This window comes from Strix uralensis, chromosome 16 (genome assembly GCF_047716275.1).
Source record: "Strix uralensis isolate ZFMK-TIS-50842 chromosome 16, bStrUra1, whole genome shotgun sequence".
Lineage (NCBI taxonomy): Eukaryota > Metazoa > Chordata > Aves > Strigiformes > Strigidae > Strix > Strix uralensis.
The window spans coordinates 17,100,938-17,123,731 of record NC_133987.1 but is presented as its reverse complement, the minus strand read 5'-3'; the positions used below and the strand labels follow the sequence as shown (position 1 = coordinate 17,123,731).

Genomic DNA, 22,794 nt, shown 5'->3' with positions numbered 1-22,794 from the left:
ATTGTTGGCACCACTGTAGCACTTCACAATAAGAAGTACTTTCCATCCAGGATAATTTTTTTAATGAGTTTAGCCTCACATCATGTAAGGTAGCACTCAGTAAAGGCACAAGAATTCTTTGCCATACCGTGATCTCCCTGAAGTGCACTCTTAGGAGCTGTAATCCTGATTATTCACTGAATAAGTGTAGTAATAAATCACTGATAGAAAGCATTGCCTTGGAATCCAATGTTTTATGTGTGGTGGGTGTAAATACCTACAACTTTTCTTAGTCCTTCCCCCTCTACTTTGTGATGTGTCCCTGTGCTAACCATCTGTCTGAATAGGATTACTGCATTCTCTGTGTTAGATTAGCTAGTTAACAAGTTCAGTTTAGAATCAGCAGTTTGTTTTACTGTCTGGCAACTAGTACAGGCCAGTTTAAATATGTCTTTTACAGTCTGTGTATGTAATTAATAACAGATTTTAAATTATGAAGATGAGGGATCAGCTTCAGTCTTTAATTTGGATCAAATCAACAACTTGTTACTTGGGAGTAGTATGATGTAGTTGTGTGACCCCAGCTGGCAACTAAGCACCACACAGCCACTCACTCACTCCACCCCTGCAGTGGGATGGGGGAGAGAATTGGAAAAAAAAAAAATGTAGTAAAACTTGTGGGATGAGACAAAGACAGTTTAATAGAACAGAAAAGGAAGGGAAGATAATAATAATAGAATATACAGAACAAGTGATGCACAATACAATTGCTCACCACCTGCTGACCAATGCCCAGCCAATTCCCAAGCTGTGGTGTCCCCTGGCCAGCTCCCCCCAGTTTATATACTGGGCATGACGTCCTATGGTATGGAATATCCCTGTGGCTCGTTTGGGTCAGCTGTCCTGGCCGTGTCCCCTCACAGCTTCTTGTGCGCTCCCAGCAGCCACTGGCAGGGCAGTAGGAGAAGCTGAAAAGTCCTTGCCTTAGTATAAACACTGCTTAGCAACAGCTAAAACATCAGCGTGTTACCAACATTATTCTCATCCTAAATCCAAAACACAGCACTGTACCAGCTACTAGGAAGAAAATTAACTTTATTCCAGCCGAAACCAGGACGTATGCTATCTGTCCTCTAAACAACTGGGGTCCAGGTTCCCTTCTTGACAGTTGCTAGTACTCACGTGGGATCACAGGTCACAGTCTTACGGCAAAGGAGAAGGGAACCGAAACAGGGTCAGCCACGTCTGATACTCTTCTATATTGGTGTTAACGATGTTTTCATTAGCAGTTTGGATGGTGATCAATTAGCCGTTTTGTATAGAAGAGCTCTGGAGAACAACATGGTGATTTTAAATGACATACTCCTGCAATGGATAGAAATTGGTTGTGTGGATGCTGGCATTGCATCTGTTGGTGTGTGAATTATCTGCATCAGGATAATGTTACAATGGAGAGAGATTGCAGAGTGTGTTTGGTCTACCTGAATGACTTTCTGTCCCTCCTTGTTCCTGTATTAGCATGGTAAGCATCACAACATCCTCCCGTACCGAATAAATACTGCTGCTGTTACTGCACTGAGAGAAGGTGGAAGAAGAAAGCGTGGTGCTGAACAGCAGTGCAAGCTGGAGTCACTAAATTGCCAGGGACCTCAGCCACTTCCTATAAGCATTGCATCTTCTATCTTTGTCGCTTGCTTCCGATATCTGTCCTTCCCTCTGTCTTAGACCATTCCTTACGCCTCACTGTGCTTGTACTGAACCAAGGCAGCACAAGTCTCGGGCTGGCTCTGGTTCCCCAAGGACCAGGCTGCTCCCTCGTCTCCCTCCTTGCAGCATATGGGTGCAGGCGCTTCAGTCGCAGCCCCTCAGTCAGGCTTCAAGCCCTGCACTTAGGAAAGCATCCTGCTGAAACGTCGCATCCCACAGCTGGAGCCTACGGGAGATAGAGCGTCAAGCACGTCCCACAGCTGGGGTCCAGCCCCTGGCTCCCTGCTGCAGTGCAGCCCTGCCTGGTGGGGGGCGCGGAGCACCCCTTCCTCTGCTCGAGTCGTTTTAATGTCCTGATTACTGAAGTGGGTAAGTCACCATCTCGCTTGTAATAATTACAGATTTCCTCTGTGATTTTTCACTTGTCGGTTGCCACAGCAACTGTGCAGTGGCCGAAACACTGTCACAGGGATTTAAATCAGAAGCAGCTCAGCCTTTTCCTGCGCCCTGGCGCATCTTCCCTCGTGCCACCCGGCACCATGGCAACCTGGCGATGGCATTCCTGCCTCCGCGATGGCACCCTGTGCTCGCCTTCCCTGGGTCCACGGGCCTGAGCGCTTGGCGCTGTTATTCTCAGCGTGTGTCCACGTCTCTCGCGTTCCCCGTCTCGAGCAGTGTGCGGTGGCGGGAGGTGGTGTTAGGATGCGTGCTGGCTGTTGTACCGCCTGTGCACGACCTGAAGGAACTGAACCGAACCAAGGTTATTTTATGGTAGTTGTGTGCCTGCGTGTCAGCCTCAGGGTATTTGCAAACCAGAGTAAAACGAAGGATAAAACCTGTTCTTCAGCTTCCACAGTTCTTGAAAACTAAGGGGCCATTTCAAACATTAATACAGTCTGACTCTGCATCTCAGGAGTTGGTTTTCAGAAACTGCTGAGAAGGCATTCAGGTGAACTCGGGCTCCCAGGGGTCCGAGCTGATGGGCTACACCCACATGCTAGATATGCTGGAGTACCGATGGGCAGAGCCAGATCATCTTGGTTTGAGGCGAGTTGGGCATTGCTCTCCACTGGGTTTGGCTGAGCACAGAGTATAGCTTGCAGGAGCTGGTTTCATTAACCTTCCTTAACTGGGGCAATCCCCCCAGCTGGGATCGCAGCTCGGGGGTTCCTCTGGGTGATGCCTGTCCTCGCTGCCGGCAGTCGCGAGTGGCTGCTGGAGGGAGCTGACGGCAATGGCATTTCTCGTGAATGCAGCCGACAGCAGCCGACTCTAAAGTGAAGGAGAGCGCAACGTTTTCAACCAGCAAGCTGGCTGTGGGGAGTTTTCATCCAAGTCATGTAAGTGTCTTTGCCTTGTGCCTGCGTGCGGTAGGGTTAGCACAGACTGCAGCCGAGCCTGCGAGGGCTGCGCTCCCGTGCGTTCTGTTAGAGGGGAATGCGTGTCTATGTGTGTGCAGGCATGTGTGATGTTAAAATGTCCGTGTCATGGACAGCCATGGTTAGCTGTTCCCTGGTTTGTTTGCTGGACCCCTTGTAAAAGAAATCTCCCACATGCGTCTCCTTTTCTGTGTCCTCCGCTGAAATGGGGGTCACCTTGAGAAACCAGAGCACTCGCTCCTGTTTGAGACGCTTCCCTTGGTTTGGTGCAGGCTGCCTCCAAGTGAGCTATTTTATGACTTTAGGAAGCAGAAGAATAAATTGTGCTTTTACAGTGCATTTTATTTGATGCTATTTATCTATTTTCATGACCTCTGAGGAGGCAATGTTAGGATGCCAAGGAATAAAATCTTACCAGCAGTATAACTGAATTTCCTCGGATGAAACTCCACTTGAGGGTATTTTGCAGTACTTTAATTTTTCCAGTGCTGCAGAATGCTTGTGGAGCAACTAATCTGGAAAGCACAGCTGTGTCATAATTTAAGCTGTTTAACCCATTGAGAGCTGGATTGTTTTGGGGTGGGAAATGTGTGGAAATTAACAGGCATGGTTTGGATATGTTGTTGCCATCTGCATTTAAAATAATGGATTCAAAATATGCAGGCTTGAAGAGAGGTTCTTACGCATAGCTCACTAGTAAAGTTCACTGAAATATCAAAGTGCAATTTTTTTCAGTGGGAACTATTAAGGAATAACAAATTAAAAAAAAAATTAAAAATTTTCAGCTAACATTAGTTTAGCTGTACTTGTCTTTTACCAACATTTATGTACAGTTATGCTGTTGATGTAGGTATTTTTAGCTGTGTATCTGGAACTTGCCCAATTTCTAACAGATGCTTTTTCGACCCCGTTTTTTCTTTTCCTGAGACAATGTGGTTTTTTTCACAGGCCAGGTGTGGGCACATCTCATCCCAGCTTAGCTGTTCTAGTAGTTCTTGCATCAAAAATGAGCTGCTCAGAAGTTTAGTGGGTCACCTGAATCCTAGTGTGACATAACTGCAACGTTCCCACCTGTTCTTATTCATTGGATTATGGACCAGGAATATTTTCTTGGTCTGATACTTGTTGGAGAGAGGGAAAACAGAGACAAGGGCAGAAAGATTTTATTTGTTTATTTATTTTATTATGTATTCATAACCAACCACCAAACCCTGCTTAGAGGACATCTAAGGAGGAGAACCTGGACACATGAGTGTTACAAAACTCATCTACAACCAGAAGTGTGAAAACTTGATGGAAGGACTGAAGGATTCTGTTCTAGCCTCGCTGCTGGTTCAGCTCTGACTTGATTGTTGGTCTCATTAGGCAGGTAGGTATTGCCATGTCATGATGGACACTGACTGTACAGTACTTCCAAGCTATAGATGTGGGGTTTTTGTCTCATGTGTTGCACCTTGCTTTGGGCTTTTGCTGCAGTTTTCAGAACAGACTGACTTGAATGCCAGCTGAATGTGGAGATAAGATAGCTGTGCAAAAAGCCAGTTTATTGGGGAAGACTTACACTGTCATGTGCAATATTTACTGTTTTGTCAAGCCTTGAAGGACAAAACCAGTCTCCCCATTTCTGTTCTTCTGAACGGTAGTGGGAGTGTTTGGTCCTGTTGGTGTCACTAAATAAATAAGCAACATGAATAACAGACACTTGAGCTTTACTTGTAACTATGACAACTGTGTCCTTGACAACTTAAGTACAATCCTGGAGTTTTCAATTACATCCTGTACACGAAGCCGTTAAGGTTATTAGAGGCATAAACAGCAAAAGCAACTGTCAGCTCGTGAAATATTTTCTGGAAAAATGCATTTTGGTGATAGATACACGTTTCTGTTTGCAGATAGCTGTCACTTGCTTTGTTGTTAGTGTTGCTTGGTGGGAAACGCCTTGGTGAGCTGTGCTTTCCAAGGGCAAACTCACCATTTGTTGGTGAGAGTCACTCTTTGCGCTGACTTTTTCGGCTGCTGCCTGTGAAATTGTGCCAGATAAGTGTTGAGCTTCAAAGTGCTCGGGGGTCCCTTTCTGATGTGTGGGTTGTCCCATAGACCCAGCCAGTCACTGTAGTGATCCTGGTATGTGACCTTGATGATGTGGGGTGCTTGTCACCACCTTTGCTTTTGAAGTATGATGCTGTGGCCTTTGGTTGACCAAGTTGGATGAGGAGCAGCTTGTTTCTCTTTTCTGTGCCATCTCATGAGGATGGTGCTAGGTACTGTTCTTCCTGAAATCAAGAGTTTCTGCTTTGTTTTATGCTGAGTTTGTATAGATGCTGGATGGAAAATCTAATGCTGGCCTTGAACACTAGATGTTAATTTTCTTGCAACTACCCCTTAACAGGACCTTCCTGTTCCTCTGATGGTTTGAGATAGCCTTAGTCTAGTTATCACTAGAAATTCTTGGTGTTACTCTAACAAACTTCTCTCGCAAATGCTGTTGTAAGCTAATTCAAATTTTTTTCAGAACTATACCTTTAAAAAAAAACCGAAGTAAAAGGACCTGTTGTATTTCATTGTGTGCAGTCAGACTTTCATAACTACATAGTCTATATTGAACTCTTAACTGCTTCTGGGACCAAGTGAATTGCAGTTAAATACATCAACATGCTGGCAGGCTTCTTTGTTTACTTTGTTGTTTACTACATTTAAGTGACTAAAGCAGTAAGTCAGGATTTCTAATGTCACCCTGCGCTCTGTCAATAACAACCGGTTAAGTCATTCAGTTTTTTCCTGCTTTGATCTATTGGATGTGGACATTCCCCATCTTCCCAAAGGAAGGTGGGGTGGTACGTGATGATTGCAGTGCATTTTCGAACAGCAAGTGCTGTATACATTGAATCTTTTTATGTAGATACCATGATGACATTAGGTTGCCCGTTCTTCCTCAAATGCAGACTAAGGAAGGGCATGATTATGTTTAATGGATGGCAGACTTGACTTGTCTTCCAGCTCACCCATACCTGTAATTCTTTGTGAAATTGTAGGGATATTCCAGACTGTGGGATCTCCTTGATATGTTTTTAGAAGTAAAATACTTGAGCTGCATCACCAAAGTCATGAAAGATGCTTGTTCATGAACACTGCAAACCAGGAGACTTACCCCCTTTAACAAATGGCCTTGGATTTTTATTATTCTTTTAAGACAGGGCCCTTCAGCTTTCTGTTTTGTGGGCCCTAGACACAGGACACTTATCTGCCAGAAGTTGATGAAAATAATAAAAAATCAGTAACAAGGGATTTTCAGGAGTTTATGGAGTACAGAATATGGGACTGGTTAAGAGTTTTCCTTTCGAACCTGTCAGGCTGTTGCAGAGTAAGAGATGATAGGGCTTGGGCAGCATGAGTGAGGCTGGAAGGCTTGTCCCAGCTCAGCTCAGAAGCTCCAGCCCCATCGAGCTCTGGTTTTGGCACCCTCTTTATCTTTCCTCTCTTTCAGAGCTGCTTATCTCATCTCTGATTTACTGTACGGCAGTCACTACTTATGTGATAGCGTCTGTGACTCCCTCTTCTTAGTGCCCATGTCCTGGCTCCATTATCCAGACTTTTTCCAGCTTGCCTCTGATACATTCCAGCCCTGATGCGTGGGTATGGGAGCATTGTGGAGGTTAGAAAAGGAGAAACAAGAGCTCATGGAAGATAACACAAAAAACTGGACCACTAATTCTTTATCACCTAGTGGGTCTTTCTCACAGTAGTTGGGCTTACAATCCTATGAAGCCAAGGAAATCAACTTTTAATTACAAAAGAAAACCAGCTTTGCAGTGTTTTCCCACTTCCAGCAGGGCTACCCAACTAGTGCCAGGCTTTTCAACATTGTTCTTTTGTTCTGGTCACAGGAACCATAGCTGACTTGGTCTCTCAATTTGCAGTTTCTTTCACTGTTAAAAAACAAATGCAGAAAATGCAGTCTCAAAGTGTGCTGAGCTGTGAACTGAAGAGCCTTCTCACCTGTTTGAGAAACACCCTCCTTGCAAACCATCTCTACCAGCTCACCTCCAAGATGCCAGGGCAGGCTGGGGTGTGGAGAGGGTGGTTTTGCTTGCAGGCCTAATGCTGGTGCTGCTGTGGGCTCCCAACAGAGTGGGGCAGTGGCCACCGCCTCTGCGGGGTGGCAGAGCTTCAGGACCTTGGGCTGCTGCCCCTGCACCCGCCAGCAGACCCCACGCAGCTCACCAAGCGAATAAGCCTTGTGCTGTTTTCACATCGAGTTGGATCCAAGCAAGCAAGACTAAAAGATAGTTTGAGATGCTTCAGATTTCAGAATTAACACGTAGTATGACAGTACCCTCGCTGCTGCACATCATAGAAAAGTCAAGCCAAGGAAAACAGCAAAAAAGGAATGCATTTGTCTTTACCTTCCTGCTCCCCAAATACATGTTACGAAGACTTGTGGAGTAATTGAAGTGTGCAGCTTGTGCTGCTGTTTCTAAACCACTTAATTGTTCCCAGTTAAATGGATTTGGAGCAGCTGACGGACAGATGAATGTGCCCCCATGAATTTAAAACAGGCTTCTTGTGTCTTTGGCATGAGTTGCAAGAAAGAGATGCAAATCTGCAGTGCTGACTTCTCATCCGTGTCTTGCAGTGTCTCTGTTTCACTTCTTACCTTTGCATCTATCCCAGGGATGCTTTCAGAGGCAGGTTTTTTGCGGGCACAGACATCATGCTGCATTTGCTCCTCTGCTAGCAAGCGAGAATGTTACATGAATAGTTTGTATATTTTGCTCTTGTATCTGGATCAGGCCCCCCTGAGTGTTGGAGTCCCTCTCTAATTTTTTTTTTTTCCAGGGATTCTCTGTAAAAAACATAATCTTGTTAGCTCACAGGAACAATGCATCTTTGTGTGTTCACAGCAGGCTGCTGCTACTGCTGCTGAATGACTGTTGTCGTTCCTAGTAACTAATTTTGCCTGTCAGAAATAATCACTCAGTACAGAAATTTAAGAGCTGCTGTTTAAAACAATGCATCCAATTTCACAGTGTGCATTTAAAAAATCCACATATCCTTATGTTTCATGTGGTCAATAAACTGTACTGAGGTTCCTCTTTGAAAATAATTTTTCTTACTAAAAGAATGTGACGATGACTTAAACTGTATTTGCCAATGCATGTGTTTACATAATGCAAAATTATATGCAAATATATTTGCAAATACATCTGCAAAATTAATGTAGTGAACGTTCACTACAGAACAGCTCTTTTGTAGTCATCTGCAACGATGGCCTTCTCCAGATCACACAGTTGCGATTAGACGGAAAATATTTAGATAAGACTTTTATGAATCTCTTTTTCTGAAAGAGTCTCACTTCTTTGAGGTCTAAGGTAGCTAGCATTTAGTCATAAATCAAACACATTGTCCTTCGCATCCCCTTTACAGTCTGATATCTGAAATTGGTGGATGTATTTTGTCGAGATTCTGAAACCGTACGCAGTTGCTCCGAAGCAGCAGTGGGGATGGAGCGTGGCTTTGCTGCGGTTTTTGACATGTGCATGAAAGCTGATTTCTGCTGTCTCGAAGATTGTGCTGCAGCTGCTTGCGGTGCTAGAACAAGCCAGAGGGAATTGATCAAGAGATGGATTATGGAGGCAAAATTCAATTGGTTATGATGATAACCAAATAATATGTGCTTAGGCAAATACACCAATCACATCAGCTGATCCCCTGTGAGAATTTGTGTGCATAATGGAGATGGAAAAGTTGATTTTAGTTATACTCACATGTGATATTACATGATATATTCTCACTCTGGACTAGGAAATGGTAAAACATTTTATATAACAACTGTCAAGGAAAATGAGGGCTAAGCTACTTTATTTTTAAACCTCTTGCAATAATTTTTTTCTACGAGTATTTCAGAAAGCCAGTACCATTTCCAAATATACTTTTGAGCCTTTTATGAATACTGTCATTTAACCATTAAAGGACTTAAGATAAACAGTAAATGTAAGTAAAAGACAAAATAACATTCTGGGAGCAAAGACTTAGGAGTGGTTCACCTAGGGAAGAAGAAGTAGGTACCACTGAAGGGAAACCTGGACACTGGTGGGTACAACCACGTAGCCCGACTCGAAGGTATGTTTGATTTTATGTGAAGAGGCATCTCATCATTGCGAGCGAGGTGGATTAGTCACTTGGTAGCAAAACACCCACGGGAGATGCCTGAAGGGGATTAGAATGACGAAGTGAACCTCGCTGGGTTGTTTTAGCCTTCTGTCATAGGTGGGTTTGCACTGCTCTGTTTGTTGGTTCCTGCAAAGCTGTGTTCCTGTTAGCTTTTAACAGGCTCCTAGAGACTTTGCAGAGCAAACTGAAGGAGGAAGTTGTAGATTACAGAAGTACAGACCAGATAAATAGCTGTGAGCAGAGAGCATCAACCAAGGTGGTTATTCATTGTGAGAGGTGCTCGGCCCGATTCATCCTTTAACAGCTTTTTTCCACAGTGGTAGTCTCACTGACTTACCCACATTTGGTTTTTGCTAGAGGATGGTCACGAGATAAGAAATTTGTGGTATTGGGGTATTTCTTTACGCATTGATTATGCAAAAGTTAGCACAACTGAAGAAAGAAGCAAGAGAGTGAAAAAATAATGAATTAAATTAATCTTGTCTTATAAGTTACTCTTTTCTGAAAAAAATTAACTAGTTCCTTCTATACTTCTGACCCAACAACCTTACAAGGCTAATCTAGCTTTTTCCAGCGTGCACACAAACGTTGTGCAAGTATTTGCTCACCTTGGCAGATTTCAAAATACCTTAAATTTTAAATTGAACTTGGAGCAAGCTAAGTGAAACCAAGTACTGTGTCAATTGTCTGTGAAGGCACAGGGAATTTTCTTTGTACCTGAGTATTAATAGGTCTATGAATTAATAGATATCTGTAGGCAAGGAGGTTTTTGTTTTCTTTTGCCAATTTTGAAAAAGCTCAAGCGTGAAGGAAAGCAAATGGTATCTTGGCTAAAGACAATACCGAAATTAAATTTCTGATATATTAATGTTAGGTAAGAGATACTTTCTATCATGGTAGCAATAGATCAGCTGCTTCCCTGCCTCTAATCAGCAGCATCTGTTTGTGTATTTTATTGATGGCATAGAAATGATGTAAGCACTAAGCTGTGGTCTCTTTCTGCTGGAAAATCAGCTCCATTCTCGCAGCATATTTAAGTAGTTCTTTCCAGGAGCTTTCTGGTAATAGTGACATTTCATTTGGACTGCAAGCCTCAGTCCGTTGCTACTAGATGGTCTACACCCACTGGGCTGGAGGGACGTACAGTGAGGTGAAAAACAGCAGCATAGTCTCTGTGCAGGCAACAAGGGCCTCTAGTGTCCGACATAGATCACAGGGTACCACACTTCTAAATGTAATGTTTGAATTTAACCTGTGACTTGGATAACAATTCAATGACCTGTTTTATCTATTTATGACTTCCAGCCAGGCTTTCTGCACAGGTGATTCAGAGTGAAAAAGGAGTCATACTATCGTTCATTGTACCGGGTCTGGCTGAGCCAGAATTGACTTTACAAGGTCATTTACATTTAACTAGCTGAGGTGGAATCACACAACGGTTGAGGTTGGAAGGGACCTCTGGAGGTCATCTGGTCCAACCCTCTGCTCAAGCAGCATCACCTAAAGCAGGACCATGTCCAATTGGGCTTTGAATATCTCCAAGCATGGCAACTCCACACCCTCTCTGGGCAACCTGTCCAGGGTTTTTCTATATTTAGATGGAGCTTACTGTATTTTGGTGTGCCCATTGCCTGTTATCTAGTCACAGGACACCACTGAGAAGACCCTGGCTCCTTCTTTACTCCCTCCCTTCAGGTATTTATTACACATTGATGGGATGCAACCTGAGCCTTCTCCAGGCTGAACAATCCCAGCTCTCACAGTTTGTCTTCATAGAGATGTAATTAATTGGTAGAACTGTTTTTTCAGGGGATTGATTTTCTTTTATTTACTAATGCCTGTCCTGCTGTCTTTTTGTATTAGATGAGATTTTTCTCATAAACTTAGGATGAATCGAAATAGCATAATGGCTTGAGAGACTGACTGGACTACATACATAGAGAAAGTAGAGAAGAAGAGCAAGGGAAAATAAGTAATGATCTTTACCCCCTGGCCCTGCTAAAGCTGGGAGATACAGATTTAGCCTAGAAGTCATTTGCCTTAACAAGACCTAGCATCAGACTTGGTTCTCAATCCTGAGACTGCTCTGAATGTCAGCATTAATCCATCAAAGCCTGCTTTCAGTTTTCTTTGGATTGGAATTAGTGAAAGGGGAAATTGAAATGAATGGCACAGTACTAGTGGCTGCGTCCATAGGGACACGAATAAGTGTTTGCTTTTCTTCTTTTCAGAACATCAGTCGGAAAGAAATCTCTCAAGATTGAGTCTTTTTGAGTAAAGAAAAGATAAAATGGCGTCAATGTTGCTTAGTCGACAGCTGACCTGTTGCCTGCAGCAAAACTCCAGACTACTTGTATTTGGTAGGTGTTTTTTTGTATTTTCTTGGTTTGTATTTGGTAAGCGTTTACGCTAGTGGACAAAGTGCCATTTTGAACATTGCTGGGGTTTGTCCGCTGGTGTTGAATCTTTCAAAACTTGAAGAGTATGATGTTCTGCATCTCAGGTAACGATGCAGTTGTAGTCTAGATGTGGCCCACAAAGGTGCTGTGGGCTGGTGGTTTTTTTTATTCTGCAAACAAGAACTCGGTTAATAATTTGCGCTGTAAACATACTAACTGAAACGAAGGTCTTCAGCCCTTGGAACTTTTACTTTCTGGTGCTATGTGGTGCAGAGATGAAACAACCATCCATCAAAATCAGCCATTTTTTGTCTTTGTGCTATGTAGCATGGCCCTGCCCATCTTCCCTTGGGAAAAGGTTTTGTGTGACTGACATGAAGAGGTGACCCTCACTGGGAATGTGTGTTTCTGCCTGGAGTTAGCTGTAGTGTGAAATAAAAACCTATCACACAGTATCAAACTACTTTCTCCTAAGTGTGTAATGACAAGTTCTTGCTTGGCCCCAGCTTGTAATTTAGCATGTGTATGTGTATATTGAACCTTCAATCTCTGTGAAATAGATATAAAAACTAAATTTCTGTTGGTTTTGTTGGACAAAGCAGTGTAGAATCTAAGATCTGGCATCCATTTTGTGTGCTGTTATACTGAATGCAGTATAGCTGAATGACTTTTTCTGTGACTGAGTAAATACTAATGTTTCTTCTCCCCTCCAGCCCTTCTTCTGCAGTGCCATTGTGCTCCTTCTGCCACTGCCAGGCAAACACAAAACCCTTCCATTTTCTCAGAAACTTAAACATGATTGATTTCCGTTTAAATAATACAGTTTGGGGAGCAACTGACCTTTGGCTAAAGAACACAAAGTCTCGTAACTATTGGAAAAGTATTAGGTCAGTGTTACAGTACAGGATGCGCTTCTGTTTATGGGAGTGACGCACTGATTATCTGCACTGTGCAAGAGCAGGGATCATTTGGTCGATAGTGGACAATGGAAAGCGCTTGCAGCAACCAGGCCTTCATTAGTTGTCAGTCCTTTGAGCTAATCTGTCACCTCAATATCACTTAATGCCCCCTGTCCCGCATGTGTGTCTTGCACACTTCTGTGCTGCTTCCCAACCACAAAGACATTGCAGTTGTGCAAGACACTTGAGGTCGCTGGAGGGCAGATGTACTAACTCACTCTTCCTTTCTCACCATTGCAATGGGGGGTGTAGATCTTCAGTAAAAAAGGAAAGCAACTTTGGGCTCCATTAATCCATCCTTGCTTTCAGGAAGTGGGAAGGCACGCTAAAATACTGAAACAAAGCCTTGGCTGCAGGTTGTATAACAGACCTGTGGCCTTTGGGACTGAATGCTCTCTGTGTGTGTCCAGAAATTAGAAAAGATGGAGCAAGAGGAGAACCCCTCACCAGAAGGGACTGTACCCTGACAGTTTTTTTAGCCTGCAACATTCTTGGCTGACAGAATAAGCAGAAGGCTCTGATGTGTGTAGCATCAATCCAAGCTTCAGGCCATTTTTCTGGTGAGCCCCAGCTAAGGTTGCAGTGCTGCTGGTCTCTGCTGGCTTTTAGGGAAATGCTGAGGACAATGTCCAGGAGCTCTCTGCTCCAGAGTGCTCTCCTCCAAGGTATTTTTGAGTACTCAAGTTCAGAGCTTTACAGACTGAAAAAGAGACTTGTACATTAATTACTCCCACAAAAATCCTCTGGTGCCATTTGGTCTGCTAATTTTTTTTCTGTGGGTACTGAAATGACAGGGTTTGCAAAGGGGAGATGGAGGTGGAGAGGGGGAGAGAATAGATTGCCTCTTGGTAGAAGTCTCTATTTCTGTGGGCTGTCATGTTTCAGTTGTGTGTGTGCATTAAACGCAGTAATCCTACTCAGCTTGAATCTATGATAAATTTATTTACAGAAGGAGATTGTTTTCATCCTTGATTATTTCTGATTTTTAAAGCAAACGTGGGAGTTAGCACTGTGCTGGCCCTGAGCATGAAATAAACTGACAAAAAAAGGGGCATGTGGAAAGGAAGGGTGTTGGCAAGGTTGCATTCACTGCAGCAAAGAATTACATCCACGTTCACTGTTGTAAAACACATGGAACAAAGGTAGCTAAGCTTTATATTAATCAAAATATTTCTAGGAACCTTTTCTCTAGTTGTAGATGGGGGATAGTGTTTAATTCTAATTAAGATGTATTTCAAGCCCTCGTCTTTTAAGGAACATGGGACAAGAGGTAAGCATCTGGTTGAAGAATCTTTTTCTACTTAACTATTGCTCGTAGTGTTCTCATTACTAACACAGTTAGCCAGCTTGTGGCAAGCTAACTAGAAAGGAAAAATGAAAACCATTTAAGTTGATCGAAATGCAAAAGCTAAGCAAAACATGTGAAAATAATATGCAGCTGAAATCTTTCCCAAAAATGTGAAGCCTGTCAGTATTTGGAGTCCTTACGCCTTCCTTAAAAATAAGATTTAATCAGGTATGGTTTTATTTTCCTTACGTATTTGATCTACTTGATAGTTTGGGCTTGAAGATAAAGTTCACTAGAATTGGATGGGTGACAGAAGAACGACAATAGACTGAGTAGCTAGCTTACTCTTTTTTTTACAAGGCGTCCTGCGTAGTGCTGTCAGTGACAGCCAGGCAAATCGGGGAGAGGCAGCTGATGTTGGAGAAATGACAACGTACCTCGGTGTTACGTCTCACCTGAATTGAGTTCTGTTGCTGCTGTCAGCCCAGTGTGTTGCAAGGTGATCACAGCTGATGGTCTGAATGTAAATACTTACTCTGCTTTGTGCCAGCTTTGGTTTTATCAGCTGTGTCACTGTAGTAGGAAAGCTGTTCCCTTTCGATGCTTTGGAGGCAGATGAAGATTCAGTTGGTTGTTAGCTGGTAGGGTAGTACCATAATTATGAGGACAGGCTGGGACTCCAGAGATCTAGGTTCAGTTTCATACTGTTTACCCTAAGGGGTTGAATTAGTCTTTGAATCTTGAACTGGAAAGCCTGCCAAAAGGTCAGTCTTCTGCCTTAAGGTAGCATCAATTTGCATTAGTGCACACCCATGCCTTTCTAGAATGATGACCTGTTCTTCAAGGCCCCCAGCAGTGTGGCTTCTGCAGCCTCCCCAGGCAATCTGCTGTACTGCTGAACTGACCTTACCTTTAAAACTTTTTTTGAATATTTAACCTAAGTTTCAAAACAGGAAGAAAATAAAATCTTTATAATTTGTCCTGCCCTCAAAGGACTTGGGAGCTGGACTGTTTATTTTTTATGTGCAGTAACCTGTTATGTATTTGAAACATACTACCTACCCCAAGACCTCGTACTTTTTTTCTCAACTGGTCTAAATACTGTTTCAGTCTCTCCTCCTAGGTCCAGTTTTTCTCCTCTAGATTCTCTGCACTTTTATTGCAGTGCCCTAAATGGACTAACTCAGGTTGAGGCTTACCCCACCTATGTGTCAGTCTGTTTCCTCTCTCTCTACAAAGGATAATAATGTTTTATCTCACAGGTATACTCAGTAAAATCTGAGAGAGGTTCATGTTATTTACTGACTTGTCCCCATCACAGTTACTGGAAAGAGGTTGGAAAGCCATGAGAAAGATTTACTCCTACTTTTGTCTCCAGTATTAATCCCTTCTAAGACTTTTTTTATTCAGTTTGTACGTTAGGAGCTTCGCTAGGAAATCAGAATGAAATCAGGATATTTTTGAGTGATATGTGGGACAAGCAAGGATCAGTTCCCTTCTCTGGATTGTAGAGAACATGGACTTGAGGTCAGCTTCAGCTGGTGCCCTGGGAACTGGCCATTGATGACTCTGGAGTGTAACCTCTCTCATGGGACTGCGGAACCTTTACTCTTCTGTCTGGTCAGATGTTCCCACTAAAAGCTGAGATACGTAAAAATGTTCATATAAACACCTGTTGTTGGAAGGAGGCTCTGCTACAAGGCCAAGTTTGGACTTCAGTTCTCAGTTCCTGGAGTAAATGTAAGGCCTTTGTTCCTATCTAATTTTCTTGCTCTTTCTGTGCCACAAAGGGTGGCTCTGGCAGTGCTGGCTGTGTTTTCCCACCTGGGCATTCCTTGTGGCTGTTCATCTCTAGAGGTGTCCTGATGAGCTCTCATAGCTGTTGCTCTGGTCTGCTGTGCTGCAGATGAGGAACCATGTTATGACTGATACAGATCACAAGATCCACAAGAAAACTAGCAGTTGGGTGCTCCTGTAACTCTGTTTAGGAGCTGATTTGGGATTATGCTGTGATGGGGAGGGGGAGCTGTTCTTACTCCTTCTTACAGGAACTTCCACTTCTATACAGCCTGTATGGTATCGGAGTTTTTCTTAGTGTTTGGAGAATCCTTTTCCAATAAAATCTCCAGTGTGTATGTGGGAGTACTGAAACACATACAATCTCATGTAGAAGAGCTGATCTTACAGCGTAAGCACTCTGTAAATAGCAATCTCAGTTTTCACAATATTATGCAATAGCGATGTTCGTTTTCCAAACATCTCTAGCTAGCCTGGCCTTTTGCCATTCTGTTTCAAGATCTGTTAGTAACAGATTCTACTTGCAACACCTAAAAGAGGACTTGGGGGAAGTCACAGTCCTCCTACTTTTGGCTGTCAGGGCCTCCACGCTTTAAAAATTCTGTCTGGAAGGTGGTTTGATAGACACCGTGGAGTGGAAGTTAAAGGCATTCAAGGGAGATTGCCTTTCTACACTTGCACAGGGCAGCAGTGCCATAGCACGTGTAATGTGCCTCCCTGGGGACTGGAGAGCTTTCACTTTACAGTCTTCCACAGCAAAAGTCTTGCATTTGAGAGATCTGGTATGCCACCATTTATTTTCACCTATCTTCTTTTCTTTTTTTTTCCTTAGAGTAGTTCCTTCTCTTAGTTACACTGATGTGATTTCAGTGCCTCCACTGGAGTTTCTCCCAGGTAATACCCAATTGTACACTCAGGAGCTGTGTTTATGAGAGTGTTATTTGTGGTCAGACATACCAGAGCTTTAAGCATTTTCTTTGTAGCCCTGTGTTGAACCTAGCTCTTCTTAGCAGAGATCACTACTTAGCACAGAGACCTGCTAACAGTAGTGCTCTTTGTGACTACCAACATCACAAAATGTTAGAAGGGTGTACTTATATTAATTATGTTGCTATAGCAATGTGGTACTTTGTTAAAAATTGCTGAGTGAGACACCTGGTGAGTGATGAGGGCAGCATAGAAAAGAGAAGTTGGAAAATGAGCTTTTCTGTCTGCTAGCAAATTATGACATCCTGCTAGAGGAAAAGGAAGGATGTGATGATTTGCTGATGTTACTCAAGTGTTTAGAAAGATGATGTGTGTTGCATAGAGGTTTGAGAAGTCTGCAAGAAGCAAGAAAAGCAGAATTTAACTTAATGTACCCACCCTCTTTAAATGGGACGGGTAGAAAATTCTCTGCAGATCATTCAGCCGATGCGCTCTCTGATAATTAGTTTTGTTATTAGTACATATGTTTGTTCTTTGACTTTTGCCATGATGTGAAGAGACAGCTTTGTTCACCAGGGAAGAGAGGGTGTTGTTCTTGGTCACATTAGCTAAATGTAACTTAAGAGCTTTTCTAATGCTCGAGACAGACATTCTGCTGGAGCCCATTACCTCTATGCACTTTTAAGATGAGAGCTGAGGTCATGTTCTTAAGTTAAGCGAATATAACATAAGAAACCCTTTTTCTATTGCAGTTTGATCACAGACCTCAACAGAAAGTCAGTGGATTGTCTTGGTCCGTTGGCTCAAGAGCATAACTTGAATTAAACATCTAGGTACTGATTTACCTGTAAGTTATAGTGTAATAAGAATTTAAGAATATTAACCTAAAATTATATTGTTTTAAATATCTGTGAGGATGTTTAGGCCAATAATATATTTTTGTTGAGCTTCCATCTTTTCATTTGAAGAAATTTTAAAATAAAAAAGCCATGCAGCCATCAGGCTGTCTGCATGAAGGAGTTGGAGCAGTATGGGTGCATCAGTGTCAACAGTGACAGGTTATTGTGTGCATACGCTGTCAGTCCATCAGTGATGGAGTCATAATAAACATACACACTGTGGAGATTTGTTGGAGTTTTAGCTCCCCCCTTTGGGGACATATGGGTCTCACTTGACCTTTGTGGCATTTTCTGTATTCCAGATCTTTTATTACAAAGGTAATGCTGTTAGTTCACTGAAGGACCAGCCACCACGGATTCTTAATTCTTGAAAATACCTTGCTTGGACATAATAAGAATCTCAGTTTTTATCTGTCCCATCTCTACTGTCTTTTGGAGAGGCAAAGTGCAGTGTTCAAAACCAAGACCTGACGTGCAAATGTCTAAACTCATAAGTATTAAGTTGGAGTAACCTGAGTTACAGGGTGACTTCAGGGTTTCTATTGCACAGTAAGTTGATACTAAAAAGTCAAACAGCAATAATTTGGACTAAGTTGTAAAGTACACTGAGTAACTTCAAGACAGAAATGCCAGCTGAGCTGAGCAGACTGCAGTTTACTAGGGGATGAAACACTACAGTGAGTGATCTGATTTACTTGCATTTGCTTGCATCATTAGAAGAATTGGATACTGATACTTGGGGAGGAGGGAAGCAAGAGAGACAGAGCATGGCCTCTGGGCTGAAATCCTCCGCGAGGCAAAACAGTGTCCAAGTGCTTGGAAGAACCTTTGCAGCAGAGTGAGCCACCTCCCAGAGCTGAGCTCTGTGTGCAGGGCCTTGGGTGCCTGGAAGCCAGAGGCAGCACCCATACCCTGTGGTTATTCAGGACCCAGAGGACAAAGTGTTGCAGCATATCCAGAGCAAGGGATGCCAAAAAGCTGTTGAGTCTTCATGCAGGGAATGGCCAGGCCACCTTTCACCACAGCTCTGACATCAGTGCCTTTTGAGAGTGGTCTGAGCTCCAAGTTTTGCCTGTACAATAAGTTGGGCAGCCTGTGAGTCTGTAATGAAATGGGCTGTCTGAAGGGGAGCAGTGCTGTGGCAATACCTCTCTGTTTGTTAAACTCTGCAGCATTAAGCTGAGCAGGAGTCCTTAGCTGATAAAAACTGTTGTGCTTCCTTTTGTTTCATTTTCATGAGCGTTTGGACAGGTCCCTGAGCACTGAGGGAGCATTAAGCTTCAAAAGTCTTCAGCTGTGTGGCAGTAAGACAGTTTGTTTTCTTGCTGTTAAGATGCTCTTAGTTGAGGAGAGCTCTTTATGTGTGTGTGCCAGTGACTTGCACAGGCTGTGTGGGCCAATGCAAGTCATACAGAGACTGAGCTCTTCAAAGCAGCTGGCCATTTAGACTATCATTAACATTGCTGATCAGTCCCAATTTACTTGAATAAGAGTAGGGGAAGAAGAAAAAGAGTTAAAAGAGGGAAAGCAGGGGAACCGTGTTTTTGTGTTCTTAAAATTTGGGTTGCTTTGTTTATTTTTAACCAACCCTGTGAACAAGTATGCATATCAGATGAGTAGTGAAGTGGGCTATTTGGAATAAATCTGTTGACCTTGCTAGAAATTGTGTTGAGTTTGTGCCAATCATTTATGTTACACTCTCAAAGGGAGAAGAGCTTCATTAAAAAAATAAAAAGTTTGAGGATTAACTTCACTTTGGTTTTAGCTTTTGCTATCAAAGGCTTTGTTAGTATGTTGAGGTTTTGGTTTTTTGAGGGTTCTGTTCTAGCCTGTGTTCTTCATCCTCTACCTAAGGGGAAGGAAAAAAAAGACACTTAAAAATCCTTTGATCTGGTAACACAGGGCATTTTCATTTTATTTATGGCAAGCTGTTCCTTCAAATTCAAACCATAGCATTTGCCTGAGCTAGGAGGTGGAACGACTCTTTGGCAAGTGTAAGGATCAATAAATCAGTATAGCTGCCATTATATTGGCGTTAATAAAATGAGATACTCTGTGGGCTCCTGAAAACAAGTATATAAAATTAAATTTGTATCAGTGAATCGGCCTAGAAATCCCTTGCTTGTAAAGCCTGATGACGTGTAGCATGCCTTAGGAGATAACAAGCAAATGAAGGGAAACCTGTCCCTTGTGTTGCTCATTTTTAGATGGCAGACTTATTGAAGATGATTGTGGTTTGGATAAGCTGCTCCTGCAGCTGTTTAAAAAAACCAATGTCTCACAAATTGATGAACATTACCAATTTGATAAAAATGATCTTTAAATCAGCTCTTCGGGAAGACCTGTATGTGTTAGTTTCACTTGACCAATCTTTACTGTATATGAAAGCCTGTCTGGTGATAGACACTAGCTATGCCAGCGTGAATTAGTGCAGCACTGCACAGCAAAGTACTCTGTTTGGTTTTAATTGCTCGTATGTGCCCTTAGCAAATATCTAGTTCAACAAACTGATGCAAAAGAGGCTGTGCCATAAACAGTAGCGAAAAGATGATGATGATCTACGAAGCAGGCTGACTGGTTTTGGTCTTTTTTTGTACACAGTGTGGCTGATGGAAGCAACCTCCTCTTGACTTGTGGCACTGAACTAAGTTAGGACAACAGTAAATATTCTCCAAATGAATTCCTTGTTGTACAGCTCTGTAAATATGTGTGATTTCGTAGGGCAGACTCTGTGCCCTTTCCAATATCCACAACAAAACTTTCTTAGAGAAAGAATTAAATTAATTTAGAATCTTCATCTGTTAAAATATTTCACAGATTGTCCTTTAGGGAAGTGTAAGAGGCAAAATGTCATCCACACCTCATGGTTGATGGCCAGGAAGTCTTCGACTGTTGGGTCTCAGTTTCAGAGCCTGGCACTCAGGCATCTTCCATGTTTTAGGACTGGTTTGGTTGCTAACAGAAGAGGAAATCTTTAATCACTGTCTAAACAAGTGCGTTTTTAATGAGAACTCAGTTAAAAATACCAAGGAAGGCAGTGTGCCTGTGTAAGCTGCTGCTCCGGATGGGAGGACCCTGGGAGATGGACGGGGGGGACGTGGCAGCACGGGGTCTCTGGCAGCAGACACCAGGCAGGGCTGGGGAGGAGGAGGAGAAGCAGCATGCATGCAGGTTATAGTTCACCTGTCTTAAATTCACAGCTTGGTCAAATGATTCCAAGTATGCTGCTGGGCTTCCGTATCTTTCGTGTTACTGCTGACTACCAGAATGGCCTACATATATTCTGTGCCTTTCTTGGTGCTTTCCCCTTTATCGTATTAAGTAGCATCCAGACCCTGGCGGGGAGGGACAGAAGAGGACACAGAAGAAGGAGAAATGTTTGATGCTGGTTTGCTGTGATCTCCATCGGGGAAGGAGTAGGGTGCACAAAAGGGTTAGTTTGGTCTCTTTTCCCCTTTTAGACTTCATAGTGTCTCTACTAAATCTGCAGCTTTATTGGCTATGAACTGTGTAGCTTTTGATCTTTTATACGCAGTAGGTTTTTTTTTTCCAGTGGAGCAGTTGTCATGCAGTCTCCAATTTACATGAATGCTAAACGGAATGACACAAAAATGAAGTGGTGTTGCTGTAATGAAACCTATTAATAGCTTTGCAGAGAGGCACTGACGCATCTCAGATATAACGACTGGAATTAAAGCTGTGGAGAATAATCATCTTTGCAGACTAAGTTTTTCCAAAATGAGCAGTGAAATTAAGTGCTCAGTTAGAGAGGGTTGTGATTTTTTCAGATGAAGCTTCTCAAAATCAGGCTTGCTTGAGACATCTCAATTTGGGCTGACACAAACCGAGGCAAACGTCTCTAATCACTGTTGGAAATTTTGGCCAAATGGCTATATTCGAAACACTGCCAAGCAGTATCATAGCATACCTTCTTTTTTTCTTGATAAATACTTGTTTTATTTGACAGCTGTTGTTTCCAAACAAAAAATGGTTTTAGTACCTTTCTGAAACAAAACTCTGGCAGTGAGAGGTGACTCTGGATGGATGTGTGGAGGCGACCGGTGCTGGCTGGGATTCCCAGGCTAAATAAGTTATGCCCTCATCTTTTGGGTGGTGGTCTGGTCCAAGTGTGATATCCCTAAGTTAAGTGTATTAAGATTAATTTGTTGTTGATGTCGTGCTGGGTAGAGGCTTGCAGGTGCTCCATGACAAAAATGTTAATTGTTAAGAATGTTAGTTAAGTTCAACACTTAACCACAGTGTACAGAGCAAGCTCATAGTCTCTTGCTGGTCACCCTGGTAGAGCTCTTGAGGCTGTACTTACTTTGTTGCAAATGTACAATTCCCATATTATCCTGTAATCCCCTAATGGAATATATACATATTTGGAATATGCTTACCAGAACTGTCTCTGTCCTATAAAGTATGCCGAAGCCCTGTATTTTGAAACGGTTACTTCAGAAATGGAAGCAGAGCCTGTTAATGAAGCACAGGAGATTTTTGCCTTTTGGTTTCCTTAAGATGTCAAGTTTATTATTCCCCAATTACACACGTGGATAAAGAACAGTAAGGTCAGAGGCAGGATCAGAGGAAAAATTGTCACTATCTTTGGCCCAGATTTCAGAGCTGCACTGCAAGATGCTGGATTCATGTGGGATTTTGAATTCATTTTAAACACAGCCTTTCCGAGACAAATCTTTCCCAAACGGTGTTCTTTGAGCTATTGCAGAACATCACAATTTTTTTTAGCTGTGGACTACATCAGGCTTTTCGGTTATTACTGATAGTGAATGAAACCATTTCTGCATAGGAATGGGGAATTTACAGCAAAGGCTTGCTCAAGGCGTAATGGACAGACTCAACAACAGAGATGGAAACAGATGTGCTCTTAGTCCTTCTGTCCTTTACAGTTGGATTTGCCTCTCTCTTTCTGTAGGGTTGCCTTGTCATTTCACTTGATTTTATTTTTTTTGAAAGCCACCTCACTGGTATTAGTTTTATTTTAACACTTGTCAAAGATGAGATATTTAGTTCACTTCAGACAGTACAATGTAATTGGTCTCATCTGTCAAATGTTCTCAGTCAGGTAAGGTATGGATATTTATTCTAAGAGGAGAGCACAGAAAATATGGTCTGTACTCAGGTTTCCATTATTTCTTACAGGACAGAGATATATCAGTCAAGCTGCAGCTAAAATTGATGTGGATTTTGATTATGATGGACCTCTAATGAAGACAGAAGTTCCTGGACCACGATCTAGAGTAAGTTCCCAAAGTATAGTAGCTTGTG

At 42.6% G+C, this 22,794-nt stretch overlaps 1 protein-coding gene across 2 annotated transcripts in view; it reads left to right on the top strand.

The window, feature by feature from the left end:
* The window catches only part of ABAT (4-aminobutyrate aminotransferase), a 58,014-nt gene that overhangs the window by 10,968 nt on the left and 24,252 nt on the right, over positions 1–22,794 (top strand). Inside the window, exons 1-3 of one of the 2 annotated variants that reach the window (XM_074886438.1) lie at positions 2,774–3,026; positions 11,468–11,596; positions 22,669–22,766. In XM_074886438.1, coding sequence (XP_074742539.1) covers positions 11,527–11,596; positions 22,669–22,766 — 168 coding nt within the window. In that variant the 5' untranslated portion in view covers positions 2,774–3,026; positions 11,468–11,526. Of the gene's footprint in view, positions 1–2,773; positions 3,027–11,467; positions 11,597–22,668; positions 22,767–22,794 lie in introns of those variants that run through there. The other variant, XM_074886437.1, reaches the window with a different exon arrangement.